This window comes from Echinops telfairi, unplaced genomic scaffold (genome assembly GCF_000313985.2).
Source record: "Echinops telfairi isolate 266 unplaced genomic scaffold, ASM31398v2 ScPeMD7_7424;HRSCAF=8462, whole genome shotgun sequence".
NCBI lineage: Eukaryota > Metazoa > Chordata > Mammalia > Afrosoricida > Tenrecidae > Echinops > Echinops telfairi.
In genome coordinates this window covers 75,020,998-75,041,918 of record NW_022111324.1, presented here as the reverse complement: position 1 = coordinate 75,041,918, position 20,921 = coordinate 75,020,998, and the positions used below count along the sequence as shown (strand labels likewise).

The 20,921-nt window shown below is 44.7% G+C and overlaps 1 protein-coding gene across 1 annotated transcript in view; it reads right to left on the bottom strand.

Moving 5' to 3' along the window:
* The window catches only part of SRP9 (signal recognition particle 9), a 13,842-nt gene extending 746 nt beyond the window's left edge, over positions 1–13,096 (bottom strand). The window contains exons 1-2 of the mRNA XM_004699943.2: positions 12,909–13,096; positions 3,353–3,421 (exon numbers count right to left, since the gene is read on the bottom strand). Of these exons, the coding sequence (XP_004700000.1) occupies positions 3,353–3,421; positions 12,909–12,980 (141 nt within the window). The 5' untranslated portion in view covers positions 12,981–13,096. The remainder of the gene's footprint in view (positions 1–3,352; positions 3,422–12,908) is intronic.
* Positions 13,097–20,921: the final 7,825 nt, after the last annotated feature.

Below are 20,921 nucleotides of genomic sequence, written 5' to 3'. Positions count from 1 at the left end.
GTGGCGGTCACACTAAGGAGCTTCCACACTCTAGCAATTACACTCCTTAAATAAAGTATTTTACATGCCTTTATGTGATGAAAAACTAAACGAATTTGTTCAGAACCTTCTCAAAAACAACCAGTTAATAATATATAAACTTTTGTTATGGATGAAAAGAAGTATATTGGGAAAAGCATAGAAATGTTAAGATCTGTATTATTTGTAAAATGAGGGATTTCATAATTGTAATAGCAAATTTTTAAAATAAAAAATGAACACAAAAAAACCACCTAGCTTCTGACCAACACCTAAATGGAACAGATGAACCTGTTCCATCTTGGTTTTCTGAAAGACTGCATCGTCTCTAACCGCCTTCTGCTGTCAGGTACCACTGAGTCAGTCCCTCACAGTAAGACTCACGACCAGACTGCTGTGGTCTTTCAAAAGCAGGCTCAATGGGGTTACACTTCCTCTTTTGTCCAACAGAGCTGAACACTGTCCAGTCCTGCGCCTCCTCGATAGGCCTATTTGAATCCACTGTTTGCAGCCTCCGAGGTGGTGAGAAGCCCCCAACAGCTGACCAAATTCTTCCTTGCTCTAAGCCAGTGGTTCTCAACCTTCCTAATGGCAGGACCCTTGAATACAGTTCCTCATGTTGTGGTGTCCCCCTACCATAAAATTGTTTTCGTTGCTGATTTATAACTGTAATCTTGCTACTGTTATGAATCGTAATGTAAATATCTGATATGCAGGATGTAATTTTATTGCTATAAAAATTGAACATAAAGCATAGTGATTAATCACAAACCAGTATGTAATTATATGTTGTGAAATATTTATTTCTAATTACAAATAAGTGAAATTTTGTCTTGAAGCATGGTGTAGCATGGTTAACAGTCTTCCTGTCGGGTTCTCATATGTGGGTGTATCTGCATGTGGGCAGACCCGCCTGGAGACAGATAGAGCAGCGGTTTCTCGATTCCTACGACCATCGGAAATATGTGTTTTCTGATGGTCTTAGGCGAGCCCTGTGCAAGGGCTGTTCGACTCCCAAAGGGGTCGAGACCCACAGGTTGAGAACCACTGCTCTAAGTTAATTTCTTCATTCGACACTTAAAAGTTGTTTACAGTGGGTTATAAAATCATTTTTCTATAATCTTCAAAATATTAACTATAAGCCAGCATATATATATTTCAACCGCATCATGCCCAAGTGATTTAGATTTATCTGGATTTTACAGCACTCACTTGGTTTTGCCCCTACAATGTACAAGCAGTCTTGGAAAGAAGCTATACTAATTCCCATTAATCAAATTTTAATACAGGCACTGTGACAGAAAATATATATATATACATACATACACTTTCTCACTACAGCCATAACAAAAAGGATGTTAGGTCCATAGAAGATAAATAAAATCAGTCATGGGACTAAGAAAATATTATACATAAAATTGGATTTAAAAAATCTTTGGGGGACGGGATGGGGGAAATCTTTCTGAGCTTTTAAAGATAATCAACAGCAGTCTTGCCAACGGAGGACAGAGTGAGACAGGAGTCATCAGTTCAAAGGAGGAATCAGAATGCTTAAAAGCGCAGAGCCCTAAGTCAGTGGACAGACTGGCAGCAAACACATAAGGGGCAATCAGCAGTCAAGGGAAGTCACAGTCCAATGAGCATTGTGAGAAGTCGCTCTGGTAGGAGTGTAGGGAGGACGAAGGCTGAAGCAGAAGGAAAACCCTACTGGGAGGCCAGACTAAGAGTTCAAGTAAGTGAGGAGATCTCAGTCTTATGTTAAGTGGAGAGAAATGGAGGATGGAAAGATAGGATAGGAAATAAGCGATAAATAAATTTGAATCAACAACTCCAAAACCCTAACCAAGAATATAGGGTAGAGAGCAGGAAACAAGGCAAGTTTTCTAAATGAAGAAGTAGTAGACAAAGGACTGAGGGACAGGAAGGATCAATGTGAGTCCCCGGTTGCTGACAGCTTGCAGTTGGACAGCTGAGGTAGGAAACAGAAGGAGCCAGTGTGAGAGGAGGAGGAGAACTGTATTCTGCACAGGTTACTGTTGAGGAGTTTCTAAGATAAGAATGCTTGGGAACCAAGAAGAAAAAATAGGAGCTAAATGCACGAATTTGGAAATATGAGGGGGCTTCAAAAAGTTCGTGGTAAAATTCCACTATCTTTAAATTCCATATTTCCATGAGCCCTTTTTTTTTGAAGCCCCCTCATGACATGGGATTCAAAACTGTCTGTGGGTGTCTGAGTCTGTAAACCGCGACCGGAGCAGAAAGTCGCAGCTTCCCGCGTGGGGTAGTCAGTGGGCCTGTTGTTACCAGTTCACGCGTGCCGGCTTCCTGGTGGGGACGGATACAGGCAGTTCCTGAAAGGGAAGGGATGCTCCAGAAGAAAGGGCTATGAAAAGACAACCGACAAGCAGACTGCTGGGGAGAGCACACCTAAGAAATTGTAGCAAGGAATGCAACAACAAAACCAGAAAATGAAAACCAAAGTAAGATGGAGGCACAAGTGCTGGAATAATCACCCCCATGACAGTGTCCTCTCTGTTTCAAAGTGGCAAGGAGATCAAGCAAGATAGGAAATTAAGGGCTTCACCAAGAACAATCTCCACACAATCCTGCACGCAGAGACCAGGTAGCAGAAGGGTGAGGAATGAACTGGCGAAAAGAAAGGGACAAGAGTTAGCCGATGAGCAAAGGAGAGCTACACCTATACAGCAAGCCTAAAGCCTGGGTTCACAATCTATCATTCACAAGATATGACAAAATAACAATTTATAAACTATCAAGGGCTCATGAGGGAGGGGGTAGCAGGGAGGGAGGGAAAAAAATGAGGACCTAATGCCGGGGATTTAAGTGGAGAGAAAATGTTTTGAGAATGATGAGGGCAATGAATGTACAAATGCGCTTTACACAACTGATGTGTGTATGGATTGTGATAAGAGTTATATGAGCCCCTAATAAAATGATTTTTTTTTAATTAAAAAAAAAAAAAGTCCACTGTATTTGTATTCTGCCGGAAAAAAAAAAATCTCTCATTCACTTCTCACACACCAACAAAGAAACCTCTACCTCGTCACACTGCCATGGTCTTTCAATTCCTCTTGCTCAAGGCCCGAAGGAGGCCACAATCAAACGGAACTGGACACGCTCCATTACCACGGCAAGTCACATTGGTTTCTGAGACGCTCTAAAACAGCTTCCAGAATACAAGCTCTTGGCTTTGAAATGTTACCAAAAAGCACCCTATTGGATCATTTGCATATATACAGTCTACTACATTCTAAGTAATTTCAAATAAATGATTAAAGAAATGTGAAAGCATGAAATAAAAAGGTATACTCACAACTACATCGTCTGTTACTTTCACACACAGACTCCCATCAGTGTGCCTGTATTTAAGAACCACACGCGCCTGGAATGAAAGTGCATACTTAGAAACAATGACGACAGACGACATTCTCATAAGTACTTCAGGCTTCAGGTAGGCTAAAAAGGACACCTTTAAGTAATTAACGTAATGAAGTAGAAATAGCATTTCAGTTCATCCTTATTTCTATCATTTTTTTTTTGAGGAGGGGGACTTAAGTCTTTTAAGACCTTTGACCTTTTTACATTGTTACACATGTGATGTCAGTGGTGTTATCAATGTTTTTGTGAATATTTACTATGTTTTTCTATTTAGCTTGTTTCCAACAACTTGATAATATGTAAACATTTCAGAAAGAAAACAAAAAATCCACTCTCAAATGATTAATTAAAGAGTCCCGATCCATTCCCAAGGACACAGTGCTGTAGTCACAGTGCACTTTCCCTGGGAGCAAACCCCTCGGAAGTGGATTCTGATTAAGGTATTCTACAAAATCACCTGTTTAATCATGATGGCCTCCATCAACAACTTTTCAAAAAATCAGAATAACATCTATGCTGTCATGCTACATGTAACTTTTTTGTTGTTAGTATTCTTCAGTTGGATAGCCAAAACATCCTTTAGATACTACCATAATCCTATAAAAGAAGAAATGGCCCAATAAAATTTACAACATCTGTAGAAATTTTTCTGCTGTTAATAATGGGTTCAAGTATGGTACATTACAGCACAGTGAATTTTCTGCTAATCATTCTAAGTAACTCTTACTTAGCTGTTTTAAAAATTGCTCATCTATAAAGCTAAGCCCAAGCAGGGACATAATGGTTACAATATAGCACAATTCTGGAAATTAATAAAGAGGGCTAAGACAGCTCACAGCCATTCTCATTGTGCTCCTGGTCCGCCTCATATTTTGTTGAAGTGGTAAGCAACCTGGTAAGACTAGTATTGGTCAAGGAGGAAACTTTGTAAAAGCAACTTAACTCTGGAAGTGTATGAAACATGAGAAGTCTGTCAGTCACACTATCAGGGAAGAGGAGGGAAGGAGAACACATCAGCAGTTAAGCAGACATAAACCAAAGCAACTATGCTTTTCCCCAAACAAAAAGAAAACCTACAAAGGCACCACACTCCATAACTATGTACAATTGAAACTCAGAATATTCTGACTTCAGGGGAGAAATGACAGCAGTTAAAGAGGCTACAACATTGCAAGGGCTCTATTTTGTAAGGTGGGTCCTGCTTTTTACATTGGCAAGTGCCAGGGTGAGAAAAAAACCTAGATTCTTGCCTTCTTAGGAGCTTTGAATTCGATCAATTAAAAGGACCAAACACAAGACACAATGAATGAAACGTAGTCCTATACAGACATTTACAGGTAAAATGTTAAAGGAGAAAACATGTAATTTTTAAATCATTATATTGGAGACTCATACAACTCTTATCCCAATCCATCCATCCATCCATTGTATGTCAAGTACATTTGTACATTTGTTGCCCTCATCATTTTCAAAACATTTGCTTTCTACTTGAGCCCTTGCTATCAGCTCATTTTTCCCCTCCCTCCCCGCTCTCCCCTCCCTCATGAACCCTTTATAATTTATAAATTATTTTGTCATATCTTGCACTGTCTGACATCTCCCTTCACCCACTTTTCTGTTGTCCATCCCCCAGGGAGGAGGTTATATGTAGATCCTTGTAATCAGTTCCCCCTTTCCACCCCACCTTCCCTCCACCCTCCCAGTATCGCCACTCACACCACTGGTCCTGAAGGGATATCTGTCCTGGATTCCCTGTTTCGGGTTCCTATCTGTACCAGTGTACATCCTCTGGTCTAGCCGGATTTGTAAGGTAGAATTGGGATCATGATAGTGGGGGGGGGTGGGGAGCAAAAGCATTTAAGAACTAGAGGAAAGTTGAATGTTTCACTATTGATACACTGCACCCCGACTGGCTTGTCTCCTCCCCATGACCCTTCTGTAAGGGGATGTCCATTTGCCTACAGATGGGCTTTGGGACCTCAATCCGCATTCCCCCTCATTCACAATGATAGTATTTTTTTTTGTTCTTTGATGCCTGATCCCCGATCCCTTTGACACCTCGTGGTCACACAAGCTGGTGGAAAACACATGATTTCTTGTAGCCTTTAACAATGTGTGTGTTCTTTTCTTTTCCCTCTTAGGGGACAGGATCAAAGGAGAAAGCAGGCAGAAGCATTGTGTGTTAGTCTGGGTTGACAAGAGAAACAAATTCATGGACACTCATGTGTATAATAAAGACCTTCTTTTTTTTATATAAAGAGCTTTATATAGAACAGAAATCGAATATTGAGAAAACATCCCAGCCCAGTCCAGATCAAGTCCATAAGTCCAATATTAGCCCTTATGTTCGATACCGATCTATAAATTTCTCTTCAGACTCACGCAACACACTCAATAACGCCAAACTCAGGAAGATCACAGGCCAGTGGGTGCAGAGTCTTGTGGATCCAGTGGTGGTGGAAGCATCTCAGCCTGGCTTGGGTTTCCATGTGGTTCCTCCAGCTGCATCCATGTAGTTCCATCAGGCTCATTGTTGTCACCACCATCATCGTCAGTAATGTCTCGCAGGAAGTGAGCCTGTGTTCTGCCTTGAACAAGCTATTTATCTCCTTAGTGCCTCCAAATGAGGTCATCAAGCTGCGACCTGATTGACAGGCTAAACTCCACCCCTTCACTAGTAAAAGTCTCAAATTGACAGATTATGCAACTACCACAGTCTGAACAAAGACGAGCTGGATTCTGTAGTCTCACAAGGACAGAGAGAGGTTCCATGAAAGTAATGGGAGACAAAGCCACAAAAATGAGAGCAAGTCCAACTGGCCTCTAAGACTTTACCCACCAATCAACAAAGAACAAGTTTCTGAGGGGAGACGAAGAAAACTGCAGTTTTGTTTTTTAGACTGTTTGGGTATGTGTGTAAAGGAGGGGTTAGAAAGTCAAACAGGCCATTTAAGAGATTATTTTATGGCCCTACAGTAATACCATGTCAGTTGGAACAATGCAAGCGTGAAGAAAAGTTAACAGGGGAGAAAGGGACAGAAGAAATTTTGGAAAGCAGATTTCAAAGAACCTGACAAAATGTCCTTTCTTCTTAAACTTTGTTGACAACATGGACTGATAGAAATAACATGGCTTTGAGGTTTAAATTTTAGAGTTTGGGGTTCAAATTTTAGTTTAATCTCTCAATACTAGACATTTTACTTAATATATCTAAAAAGTCTATTTACAAACTTTCCTTGGGGAATAAAAAAGAAATCTGAGGGGGCAAGATCAAGACTGGAGGATGAACAGGGCAGAGTTTCCCAGTGAAATGCGTACAGGGCTGTCTGTACTACCCTGGAAGGAGGAGTACACGCACTGTGATAGATAGAAACTCCTTGGTACAAAGTTTCTGGCGGTTTCCTCACCAACTAAGCTGACCCTTTTCTTAAAACTCCTCCAGGAGCCCCCATGATTGTCCTTCGACCTTGTAGAAAATCTATCAAGATGACCCAAACAGCTGCCATAACCTTCGGAGCTGACCTCTGCCCTGAATTCATCTTAGGGTTTTCTTGACCTTCCTTAAAACGCTTGATCCATCAAGAACCTGTTGCTTTCTGTGGGGTAGCATTTTCATAAACCTGCTGTAAAAGCTTCAAAGACTTGAGAAGATGTTCACTTGAGTTTTGTGAAAATCTGATACTGCCCTGGTCCTTAAATTTCTTTTTAATGGCACTTAAAAAAAAAGTTGCATTGGCATATAATTCACATATCAAATAATTTAATCATTCAATCACTTTGGAGTTGTAGAATCACAACAACCAATTTCTGAACATTTCTTCTCATACTCATTTTGTTAGCTCCCCATTTTCCTACAACCTCCCCTGCTATGCCCCTAGGTAATTATTAATCCAGTTACTCTCCCTAGAGATTTACGTATCCTGGATTTCATAAGCAGAAAATCATACGAAATCCAGACAGGAAGCAAGCAAGCAAACAAAACACACACACATACACACACAGAGAGAGAGAGAGACAGCCTCTTATTGAAAAGAAAGCAGAAATTAAAAACTGAAACAACTTTAAAATGAGTCAAAAAGGAGATTAAATGACCAGGTATGACCTTTTCACCTAACTACACCTGCCAGAGTAGATGTAACCATGCTGTCAGAGAGTAAGGCGCTCACGTCCGTCCCTGGTTTATGGTCTGAGGGGATTCACCGAGGCTTAATTTATGTATGGACCCTGCAAATGGGTTTTGGGCTTCCACTGTCATCCATAGCCTTATGAAAACTGGTGTTCAGAATTTAAGCTCTGTTATCATTCCCTCCTTCGGATTTGGATTTTATTATTTACAACCTTGGATCACACAGGCTGGTGTGCTTTGCCCATGTGGACTTCAATGATGCCTCACTTACATGGCTGCTTGTTTGACGACAAGCCTTTAAAAGCCCAGACATTATTCTTCTGATAGCTGGGCACCATCTGGTTTCTGCACCACACTTTGCTATAGCACCTACATATTGTTATCTCTTCATGAAAGCAAATATTGAGTAAGGTCATGTCATAAGAACTATTTGTTCTTAGGTCAGGGCTAGAATTAAGTACATGCCCCAAATCCATTTGTATACCTATGGTTTAAATGTCTCTATCTTAGGCACCTTTAAAAAAAAACGTAAGCTACCCCAACAAGACTAAAACAGAGAAGTCTGCAGCCATTTACTGATCACAAAGACAAGTGAACACACTTTGTCTGGAATCAACTGCATGTATGCACTGGAGCCCTAGTAGCAATACGTTTGGACTTATTCAATATACCAATAAACTACAATGCACAGTTAGAAGTGATGCTTGTTATAAACAGTATACCCTTAAAATAGACATCATTTTATTTAAGGGACTCCTAATGGCATAGTGGTTATGTGTTGGGCTGCTAAAAGCAAGAGTAGCAATTTGAAACTACAAGACACTCTGCGGAAGAAAGATAAGTAAGGCTTTCTACTCCCTTAAAGAGCTACGGTTTCAGAAACCCACAGGAGCCGTGCTACCTTGTCCTAGACTCTAGGACCTAGTAGGTCGCTGTAAGTCGGAACTGACTCTTGATGACAGGGAGTTTTGTTCTGGTTTTTATTCATTTTATTTAATGATCACTAAAAATCTCCCATAGTCTATCCTAGGCTGTCGTTTTCCGAGATTTATTAACTGCTTGTACTGTTTCTTTTCTGAGAGGTACAAAGACGATGCATTTACAGCACCCTCCAATAATCCTGGCTCCTTGAGGGTTGGGACTGAATTTCATCTTTGTTCTTCCAAAGGTCCTAAAGAGAAAGTAAATGAATGGAGTATAAAAATTGCGTTATCCTATTCAAAGAATACAAGAGCGGCCTATATAACCAGATCAAGAACTGCAGTCTTCACGTGGTATTAGAATAGACATACTCAAACCAATGGAAAAGAACAGAAAACCCAGAAATAAAACCATCAGCATATAGCAACTAATTTCGAAAAGGGCCCAAAGAGCATCAAGTGGGAAGTGGATGCCTCTTTAACAAGTGGTGCTGGAAACAATGTAGAAAAATGAAATATGACCATTACCTCACCGCACGCACAAGAACAAACTCAAGGTGGATCACGGACCTAGAAATAAACCCCCAAAATATCAGAACCATCAACGAAGGAAGCAGGACAAACCTAAGAACCTTGGCTCAGGGGATACATAAGCTAACTGCAATAGGGAAGGGTACACACACAGGTGAGCCTGAAATCGACAAATGGGATATATTAAGGATAAAACACCTGTGTGCTTTGAAATACTTCAAGAGAGTAACAAGAAAACCCACAGAAAGGGAGAGGATTTGTAGCAATGACACAACAGACAAAGGGCTTATTACTAAAATCTACACTACCCTCCTAACCTGCAAAAAGAAAAAAACAGTTAACCCCCTAAGGAAGTGGGCAAAAGACCTGAACAGATGTTTCACTAGGGAGGAGACCTGAAGGGCCACTAAACATATGAAAAAATGCTCTCGATCATCAGCCATCAGAGAATGCAAATTAAAACAATCACGAGATACCACCTAACGCCCGTGACAGCCCAAATCAGAAAATCAGAGAGCAACAAACGTTAGAGAGGATGTGCCAAGACAGGAGCTCTCCTCCGCTGCTGGTGGCCAAGTAGATACACACAGCCTGTGTGGAGAAGGCAATCTGGCAATGTTTAAAGCAAACGGAAATCGAGCCACCTTATGGTCCAGCTATCCCTCTACTGGGCATATACCCAGAAGAGGTAAGAATCAGACCAGGACCAGTCGTCTGCACTCCAATGTTTACTGTGGCACAATTCACAATTGCAAAGAATTGGAAGCAACCTAAATTTCCATTGATAGATGAGTGGATTAGAGAACTCTGGCATATCACACAATGGAGTACTATGCATCACTAGAAAGCACTGATGATAGCATAAAGCACATCACCTCATGGGAAGAGTTGGAGGGAATTATGCTAAGCCAAGTTAGCCAATCACAAAAGGACAAGAACAACATGAGTCCACTGAGGTAAGTATAATCAGCACAGTAGGTATAGAAGAAAAGTCACTTATCTCACACTATACGGGCTGAGGTACAGGCAGTCGGGTGGGGGACAGGCCAAACCCAAGGATGTACATGTCACTGCAACATAAAAAAGGGGCAAGGGGGCGGAAGAAAGGGGGGAAAAGCACTGGGGGAGCAGGGCACTAACCCACCCAGGGGGAGAGTATTGGTTATGTCTCCACAGAATTGGGAGTGTGCATGCAGACCCCACCACGGCACACCAAACCTTGAGGGCAAATAACCACACAGAACAACTCATGAACAGAGAGGTCCACAGGGCCAGCCCCAATCAGAGCCAAACTGACCCCACCCTAGAAGTGTGTGCTACCTAGGGCAACACTAAACCTACAGGTTGGGGAGAGGGGCTGGCCTGCCATGCCCACACGAAACAAGCCAAGAAGGAAGGAGAGTGAGGGACTAGACCCCATACTGGCAAATCAAGCTCTGAGGACGACATCCCTACAACAGGGCTGCTAAGGCGCAGAGAGGACTATAGAGCCAACAGCAGCTCGAGACATGGTGTGTTAGTCAGGGTACTTTAGAGAAACAAAGATACAGAAACTCATGTGTAAGAGAGAGTTTTATAGAAAGTTAAGTGCACACCAAGAAAACATCCCAAGCCAGTGCTGCCCAAGCCCACAAGTCCAACATTAACCCATATGTCCAACACCAATCCAAAAAGCCCTCCTCCATCTCACAACACACATGCAATGATGCCGACTGCAGGAGGAAAGCCGAATCAGTGAACGTGTAAGCATCTCAGCGCTGGCAGGGCTCTCTACACGGCTGCTCCAGCGTCCAGGGCTGCATTGGAGTAGGTCCATTGGCTTCTCCTCAGGGATGTCTTGTAGGAAGTGAGCCTTGCCAGGAGAAGCAGGGAACTAACTAAGGCAGCTGCACCCTGGTCTGACCATCACAAAGCAAGAGATCCGAGAACTACCTCTCCGCCCTTCAATTAGCCCCTCATGTGTTTATCGGCCAGGTTGGCACAATAAACTAACTCACATGGTGTCTTCTCGCTGGAGCATACTGTGACAGAGTACAATACTGGGGACACACGACGAGGAGTAAGTCCAGTCTGAACACCCCACAGTGGGGTAAACCAATAAGGGAACGCACCAGATTTCAAGCTAGAAACCGCAGGGGAAGGGAGACAGAGGTGGTGTAGGATATGAAAATAACAATAATTTAAAATTTATCAAGGAGTCACGAGGGTGGAAGGGGAGGGTAAAAAGAGGAGCTGATACTAAGGACTCAAACAGAATGTAAATGTTTAGAAAATAATGATGCAATATATGTAAAAATACGCTTGGTACAATTGATGTATGGATTGTTATACGAGCTGTAAGAGCCCCCAATAAAATGATCTTTAAAAAAAAAAAGAACCACTTGCAGCCTTCATTATGGATTTCAACACAATGTAAAAAAAACCCCAAATCCTCACAACTATACCAAAAGGCACCATCATGATAAACGGAAAAAGATTGAAGTTGCTTGGATCCACAATCAATGCTCTTAAAAGAAGATAAGATCAAATGAGGCACTGTACTGGGTAAATCTGCTGCAAGACCGTTTGAAAAGCAAGCAGGTTACTTTGAAGCTTAAGGTGCACCTGACGCAAGTCATGGTATTTTCAGTTGCTTTATACACATGTCAAAGTTGGACATTGAATAAAGAAGACCAAAGAAGAATCGATGCATTTGAATGATGGTGCTGGCAGACAATACTGAAAGGACCACACATCTGTCTTGGAAGATGTCCAGCCACAAATGCTCCTGAGAGGGGAGGACAGTGAGACTTTGGACATGTCAGGAGACCAGTCAGTCCCTAGAGGAGGACGTCATGCTTGATATAGTGGAGAGGTAGTGAAAAAGAGGAAGACCCTAGAGAAGATGGCTTGACACAGTTGTTGCAATGGGTTCAAGCATAGGAACAATTGTGAGGCTGGTGCAGGATTGGGTCGTGTTGCACAGAGGGTCACTGAGTCAGAAGGCACCTTAATGGCACCTAAAAAGCAGCAAAGTTTCCATAGGTGCTTTAGTGGGCTATCACATAGTGGATCGTTCAAACCCACACGTCACTCCACAAGAAAAAGATGAGGCGGTCTGTCCCCCCTAAACCTTTAGTCTCCAAAAATGCTGACTCTAAAAATCATCAGTACTTTCCATTAACAAGGAGATGCCTTGATTTTTATGACAATAAAATATGTAAACACTCAAGAGAAGGAAAATCGAGAGGCATGAATGCCAATCTTCCATCAAGTGGGCTCCTTCACTTTTTAACAATAAGCTCACCTTCTAGCACACACTTTAACTTTTGTGGGGCCCGTGGTAGGTTTTAGAGATCCACGAGTCCCTAAAATTGTTGCAAGTATTCACATATGGGCGCTTTTCGGGGGTGGGGTGGGGTGTCGGAGATGGTGGGAGGAGTGGGGAAGCATGTCTATTCTCAGGATTTCCAAAAGATTAAGATCCACAGTTTTTAAGGAATGGTAGATGCTTTCAAACAAGGGTCTTTCAAAAATATCTGAGCCGTTCAAAACACATTCTCACTGCGCTTACAGGCAGAGCCCCGTGGCAACCAAGGGACAGGATGCGGAAGCTGCACGGGGAGGAGACCTGCCTTGGGAGACACGTAAACCAACGAAAGCCAAAAGAGAAGTTCAGAGACTGGAGGCGGAGGAAGGCAAGAAGGTAGACCTGTACACGGCCCTGAAACGACCCTTCCTTTTGTTAATTCCAGGTACGTCGGATCAGGAGCGAAGGTGACGACAGAGGAAACAGGCGCAATTAGACTTCAGCGGGGTTGTTTCCACTCACGCCCAGAACTACCCAGAGCGGTAGAGACGCTTCGAGAAGCTGAGCAGGCGGAAGAAAAACGTCCCACCCGTGGGTAGCCATCACTTCTCCACCCGCGACTTACCTTCATCGGGTCAGCGAGGTATAGCTTCTCGGCGGCGCGGCTGAACTCCTCCCAGGTCTGGAACTGCGGCATCGTGGCGCCGGGGTGGAGAAGGGAAGGAGGAAGGGTCGCGGGACCGTAGGCGGCGAGCCGCGACACCGTCCAACCGCCTACCTATGTCCCTACCTCCCGGGGTCACCGGCGCGCGCTGCAGTCTCAGCCACCCAGAGATGATTGTGCCCACTCTCAGCAACGCCTCACTCTATTGGCCAGCTTCGAGGATCCTCGCCTAATGGGCAGGAAGAATATTGGCAGGTTGGGGGCGGAGCCGGAGCTAGTGGTTCCGGGAGCAGGCTCCGAGAACCGAGAGCCAGAGGGCACCTGCCACAGCGCCCCCTATCGGTCGGAGGAGCGTCGTCTGTCCCGCTATCCCCCAGGCTGAACTGCAGTCATACAGCCCAGGTTTCTTCAAGATTCAACAGCTGTGACAAGCCTGGAGGCACAACAATGGAGACGACCGGGAACAGCCCTCACACCCACAGCCAAATGAAAGACAGAGAGAAGGCAGGAACACAAGAATATAACGAAAAACTGTGTATAGCACAGATATTTATGTCGGGTCAGTGAAGCACAAAGAATGGGCACTTGGCGGAATGGTGATAGAGTTGCTAACAGGAGTTGAAATTTGAAAACGTTCTGGATTTTCAACAAGCAGGCAAGGAGGGGACAGACATCTAGACCTATTTTAGATCTGCAGTGTACTTAATATGACTGATTATATATTTAAAAAATCCCCCCAAAACGGATTTTTTTCAAAACTATGTATTATTATTATTATTATTTTTTTTACAATACAACCTTATCATCTTCAAAGGACTCTCCATGACATTTAATAGATTTTTCAAATTTGCAATTCCATTCTTGGAAACACTTTGGATGGCTGACAGCACCTCCCTCGTGTTTTATCTTCACTTCTTCTACATCGCCAAATCGCTGTCCTTTCATGTCCCTCTTCATTCGTAGAAACAAAAAGTCACACAGATTGAGATCAGGTGAATGAGGTGCATGGGGAAAGATAGGCATGCTGGGGTTTTTTTTGCCAAAAACTAGCTCACTAAGATGGCTGCATGAGCAGGTGCATTGTTGTGGTGGCAAAACCAGTCTCCCGTCTGCCACAAATCAGGCCTTTTTTGCTGCACACTGTTATGCAATCTTTTCAGAACCTCTAAATAGAAAGCTTGATGAACAGTCTGACCTGGTGGAATGAACTCCAAATGCACTACCAAGTTGCCATTTTCGTGAATCAACATTTCACCTTTTTTGTTGAAATGGGAAAACCACTCATACACTTAAGTTTTTCCCACAGCACTGTTCTTGTGAGCTGTGTGCAACATCACAACAGCTTCTACTGCATTTTGCCCGAGCAGGAAACAAATTTCACAGCTGCATGCCATTTTCTGAAATCGGCCATCACAGAAAACAAAGTTTGAGCGGAACTGCTTTCATGAAAAAATTCACTGTGACCAGAGAGAACCTTCCCAGGTGACACCACTGGGTGCACTAACTCAGAGCAAGTTGCTCAATGCTTGCCTGGGAAAAATGCTTACTACGAAAGCTCTGCCCAGTGGAACTTCTTTTTTCTGTTTATTTTTTGGTGAGAGGTACTCCCTCCTATATATACAGCCATAGTATAATCCACCTTCCCCCCCCAAATTCCTTCATGCTTTATATGAGTCTTCCCCTACCTCCACCCCTGGCCCCAGTCAATTACTAATATTCTGCTGTTGTTCCTGGTAGGGCTTTAAGCAAAGAGGTACACAATGAGACCAGGCTCTCATTGCGCCTCGGCTGGATTTAATCAGTGCCAACTGAGAAGCAGGGAGGTGTCTTCGTAGACTATTGCAGCTGAGACAATCATTTAGGAATGGAGATGAGGGTAGAGATTCGAGAGTGACTTGGTGAATGATTAGATGCGGGCGTGCAGGAGAGGAGAGAATAGAAGATGACACCTGGTGGCAGTGTCATTGCCTCTAAAAGGGATAAACGGAAGAAGAACGGGGGGTGGGGGGGGTGGGGGGGGTGTCACTTTGAGTTGGAATCAACTTGATGGTGTTTTGTTTTGGGGGGAAGGTGGGAATGAACAGGAGCCCTGGTGGTGTAGTGGTTACCTGTTGTGCTGCTAACCACAAGGGCAGCAGTTTGAAACCACTAGTGCTCTGTGGGAGAAAGATGAGGTTTTCTACTTCCAGAAAGAACAGAAACCTACAGGGGCAGTTCTACCCTGTCTTATAGGGTTGCTATGAGTTGGTACTGACTCAGTGGCAGGGGGCTTGTTTTGTTTGTTTGTTTGTTTGGGGGCAGGCAGATGAACCCAGTCTGGATTTGATGAACATGAGGTATTTGGGGATATTTATTCGGGTGGAGATTTCCAATAGCTAGCTGGGGAACCTGCAGTGGCATCGTGGTTACATGTTATGCTGCTCACCCCAAGGTCAGATGGGGCGTTTGACTCACATAATGAATCACAGTCTCAGAAACTCACAGGGGCTATCTACCCTGCCCTGTAAGGTCACTATGAGTCAGAATCTAGTCGATGGCAGTGAGTTTGGCTTTTAGGCTTAGCTGGGTATCCCAATCCAAACCCCGAGGAGAAGTATGTGATTAGAGTGATGAGCAGAGAGGTCATGGTTGAGTTTTCCTGGGGAAGACAGTCTAAGAAGTGAAGACCAAGGACAAAGCCCTGAATCCACCCACCTGTATAAAGAACTGGGCAGAAGAGACTATAAAGGAAGCAGAGGCGAAATTATCAGAGAAATAAAAGGTGACCAGGAGTGTCTGGGAAGTCAGGGGGAGGAGAGATTTTTGGAGGGAACAATCTGAGACTGCATGACTGATCACAAGTACGATGAGAAGGGAAGTGAGTTCATCAATTCTAGCCATTGGGAGAGCTTTGGGGACCTCTGCCAGAGGAGCCACTGTCGGGGAGTAGAGAGCTGGAGGTAGAAACGTGAAGGCAGCGGCTGCATACTCTGTATAGGAGTGCAACATGAACGGAAGGACCCCAACTCACTGCTGTGGAACCGGTGCAGACTCACAGGGAGCCTATCGGACAGAGCAGAACTGCCCCTGTGAGTTTCGGAGACTATTTAGAGGAGTAGAAAGCCCCATCTGTCTCCCGAGAAGCAGATACTGGTTTCAAACTACTGACCTTGCAGATAGCAGCACAACTCCACCTGGGCCCCTGAAGAACTGAGGCGGGATCAGGAAATGGCCAGCAGGGACTCCCGGCTAAGGAAGGGTGTGATTTGGGGGATGGGAAAGATTGTGTGCATGCTTGTAGCTTTTAGGGAAGGAATGACAGAAAAGAAGGGATAAGAAATGCAGGGTGGGGTAAGATCCCAGATGAGATATGAGGGGGAGGAGCAAAGGCCCAAAGGAGCGAGAGGCTTTAAGTGAGTGATAGACATGGGGACAGGAAGGTAAGCTTTCTTTGTCATCTGAGAAGTCAGGCCATTTTCTAAGATAGGACTGTGTGAGGCCGGGTTGACTAGAGAAACAAATCCAGTGATACTCATCTGTGTATAAGAAAGAGCTTTATATCAAGAAGTCATTATATATCCAGAAAACATCCTAGTTGTAGCAAGGATGAAAACTACAACTTTCCTCTAGTGCCTAAATGCTCCCCCCCCCCCCCCCCCCCACTATCATGATCCCAATTCTACCTTGCATATCTGGCTAGACCAGAGGATGTACACTGGTACAGATAGGAACTGGAAACACGGGGAATCCAGGGCGGATGAACCCTTCAGGACCAATGGTGTGAGTGGCGATACTGGGAGGGTAGAGGGAGGGTGGGTTGGAAAGGGGGAACCGATGACAAGGATCTACATGTGACCTCCTCCCTGGGGGATGGACAACAGAAAAGTGGGTGAAGCGAGAAGTCGGACAGGGTAAAACGTGACAAAATAATAATTTATAAATTATCAAGGGTTCCTGAGGGAGGGGAAAAAATGAGGACCTAATGCCAGGGGCTTAAGTGGAGAGCAGATGTTTTGAGAATCATGAAGGCAATGAATGTACAGATGTGCTTTACACAATTGATGTATGTATGGATTGTGATAAGAGTTGTATGAGCCCCTAATCAAATGATTTTTCAAAAAAAGAGAGAGATGGTAAAAAAAAAACCAAAAACATCCTAGCCCAGTCCAACTCAAGCCCATAAGTCCGGCACTAGTTCATAGGCCCTTTCAGTCTGTAAGTCCCTTTCAGACTCGGGCTGTCACAAGCAATGATGCAGAATGCAGGAAGATCACAGGTTGGTAGGTGCAAAGTTGTGTGGATCCCATGGCAGCGGTGACATCGCAGGGCTCTGGCAGCAATCAGGGTCAGCCAGCAGGAAGGTGAAGGTAAAGCGAGAGAGGTTGGCCTCCAGAGAGGTGTACCCCGATAGCATCTCCAAGTGAAGTCATTGGCTGCAACCTGATTGGCAGCCTACACTCTGCCCCCGCACTTTAATATATCTTCAAGTTGACATGAAATGATGTAACCACCTGCGAGGACAAGGTAGGCTTGAAGGTACCAGAAGATTTGGAAGGAAAGATGGGGAGAAGCAGGGAATCAGAAACTATGTGCCAAGCAGAGCTGAAGGCCCCGCCAGCGTTGGAGAGATTCTCTGGAAACAGCCCCAAGCGGTATTGAAATGAGAAATCATGGGACCCAGCCAGGTCAGAGAGTGGGTAATTAATTGGGTCACAAGAGAGAGGTTGAAAGTCTTAGGTCTCAGTGAAATCCGCAAAGATCCTAGAAAAGAGGAATTGGAGTCACTGTCCCGGACTAGATATTGGGGTTAAGATTTCACAGGAGCAATGACTGCTGGTCAGATTGGGTTTTAGGTTGGGTTGCCCACACAAATATTAAAGTACTCTACAAGTAAGAAGGAGACCTGGTGACACAAGGGTTAAAACCCAAAGGTGGGCAATTTGAACTCACCAGCCACGAGAGAAAGGACTTACCAATCTGCTCCCATAAAGATCCTGTGGGCAATCCTATTCTGCCCGGTGGGACTGCCACAAGGCAAACGTGACGTCGCACGCACCCACAGCAAGTGAGAACACACCCACTTTGCTTCGTGCACCCCCACAGCTGAGCTGGTGAGCACGCGTGAATAGACCCTGGGCTACCAAATGAACACCCAGACCTGCTCTTCGACGAAATACCATCAGGATGAACGAGTCCTCCTGCAAAAAGGGAGAGATTTTACCTTGTTTGGGACACATCATCAGGAAATGCCCATTGCTAGGAAAGGAAAACATAGTTGGTAAGTAGATGACAAATGAAAGCCAGATCTGGTGAAGTAAAATGTCCTGGGATCCATACAAAGGCAGAAATACAAATTCACTGTCATGGAACCAATTCTGACTCATCGCACCCCCCCATAGGACAGAGGAGGACTGCTCCTGTAGTTTTCCAAGATGGTAAATCGTTATAAGAAGCCTCATCTTTCTTCCCTGGAGCAGCTGATGACTTTGAACTCCTGTCAACAGCCCCACAGTCACCCACTAGGTAGTCTGTGTCATTCCCACCAAGTGACGGGGTGGGAACATGCAAATAAGGTGTAGAGGACTCTAATGAGGGGACGGTCTGTGTTGCCATTCCACTGGGTATAAAGCGAGCTGTCTCAGAAGCAAGGATGGAAAATGCCAAACCACCAAGAAAGAAGAACGTGTGCATCCAAAAATCCCTGCGTGGCGGGGCAGCAGAGAAGCACTGAGAGACCAAGAGACAGAGTGAGGGGCTTCCCAGCCGCGGAACAAGTAAAGCCGAGTATCTTTCAGCAGGAGGCCGGCTTGCAGAGTCGGATGCCCTTTGAGCAATGGCGCTCTGTAACACATGCCTCAGCAGGTCAGAGGCTGAGGGCCTGCAAGAGGTAGGCCTCCAGCATGACTTAGAAGAAACACTATGGACAAAAGAACTGTATCCTTGACATTTCTGATCTCGACTTGTAGCCCGTGAGCTTCACTAAGACACCCCCAAATCATGAGTCTTGTCTGTGCGTTCTGTGTGGCTATCGAAGCTAAAGGAGAAGGAGAGTCCGCGAGAGGGCTAGTTGGTGTCAAAATAGGGTAAAGCAAGTTGGAGGGTGAAGGCATGTCTGACCCCGGCCTTGTGGGAATTGCCTCTAGACTGGTGCAAAGCTGGAGTCTCCTCCTGTCTACTGAAGGCCATTTCCTCGGTAGGGATTAGCAGCAGAATGTGTTGCAATGGCTCCAGCCGCGTGGAAGCATGGGAAAGGAAATGTGATTCTTAGAAGGGTACTTTGGTCATTTTTACCTGTAATGGCTGAAAGGAATAAATGATGTGCTAAAATGCAAAAAAGGGAGGAAAGCTGCTTCTGGAGTGACCTCGGGCCAAGGCCAGGGTGGTAAACAAGTTCTCTGGTAGGTGGTCCGGGCCGCGCTGGATCGCCACATCCTCCTAAGGGAACCCTCAGGGAGGCGGATGGACACAAGAGCGGCACACTCGAACATACTGATGGTCATGCTGATGGCTCAGGACCAGGCAACACTTCATTCTGTTCCACAGAGGGTGGCCGTGAGTCAGAGCCAAGCTGATACAAACAAGAGTAAGGAAGGGTCTAGAAAGAATGAAGAAGGCCGTGAGCCAGCCACTGGAACCCTCACTGAAGCAGACAGCAGGCGGCGGAAGGGTGGTGAAGTGAGCCGAGACCCGGAGGGCAGAGTAAGGCAAACCACCCGGTGGGAGGGGTGGCTTCTGCCTGCAAACGAAAACAAAGGAGGGGAAGAGAATGCCCACTCTGCCATCTGTCACAACAAGGGACCGAAGAGATCCATTTCCAGTCAAGTCAGCAACAGGGGCCTGCAGCGTCCACCTGGACAGGGGCCAGGAGCTGTGGTAGGCATGGGAGACCCAGGAGTGTCTAGGACAGGCCCAGCTCCTGCGTTCTCAGTGCTCACAGCCTAGCCTGCAGGACGACAGTGCAGAGGGTCCCTGTCCTGCCCGAGAGCCCAGGGCTAGCCCCCAAGCCAAACCCAAACCCTGCTGTTGACTTGCTTCTGACCCAGGGTCGCTTCCTGTGTTCCAGAGCAGACCTGGGCTCCCTGGGTTTTCCTGGCTGTAACTTAAGGAAGCAGGTCAGCGGCCTTCTGGCCATGGTGCCACTGGAGGGGTTTCCACCACCACGAAACATGTGCCCCACCCAGGCCCTAACAAGGTCGAGAGATCAAGGTGAGGGAGAAGTTAGGGAAACTGCCTTTGCTTATTTCAATGTCTCCAACTTCACTCGGGTGCATTCTTTAAATTATATATATATATTCCTTAAATTTTATATATACAGTGAACCCTTGCCACTTTGCGCTTCAACTTACGCGGCTTCACTCTATCGCAGTTTTTGCGTAACAGCGCATGCTCTGTCATTACTGCCACTGATTGGCTCATACTGTACATGCTCGATGCCATAAATAATATAATAAATAATAAATGATAATTGTAACATCCAAAATGTTTTACTGTAATTTCCCTTTTTTGTTTAATAAATTGGGTAATACGAGTGTAATGGTGACTAAAGGGTGTTTTTTCATGTCCTCTATGCTCTAACTATGAAAATATTTGATTTACAAATAAGGAATCCTACTTTGCGGAATTTCATTTATCACGGTAGGGTCTAGAACCGATTAACCGCGATAAACGAGGGTTCACTGTATATATATATATGTATATAATTGTATTTTAAGTGAAAGTTTGTATGTATATATATGTACATATATATATGTATATAATTGTATTTTAAGTGAAAGTTTGCATACAAATAGGTGCCCATTTCCTTTCTGCCCAGTTTGTTCAATGACATTGTGGACGTTTTCACAGTGCATCAGCTTTCTCTTTCTTTTCTTTCGGTTGTTCCATTTCCAAGAACCTAGTTTCCCCACCCCTGTGCCTCCTCGCCTCCGCTTTTGCGTTAAGCACTGGCCACTGGGGCTCACAAAGATGAGTTTAAGGGCGCACAGGACCCACAGA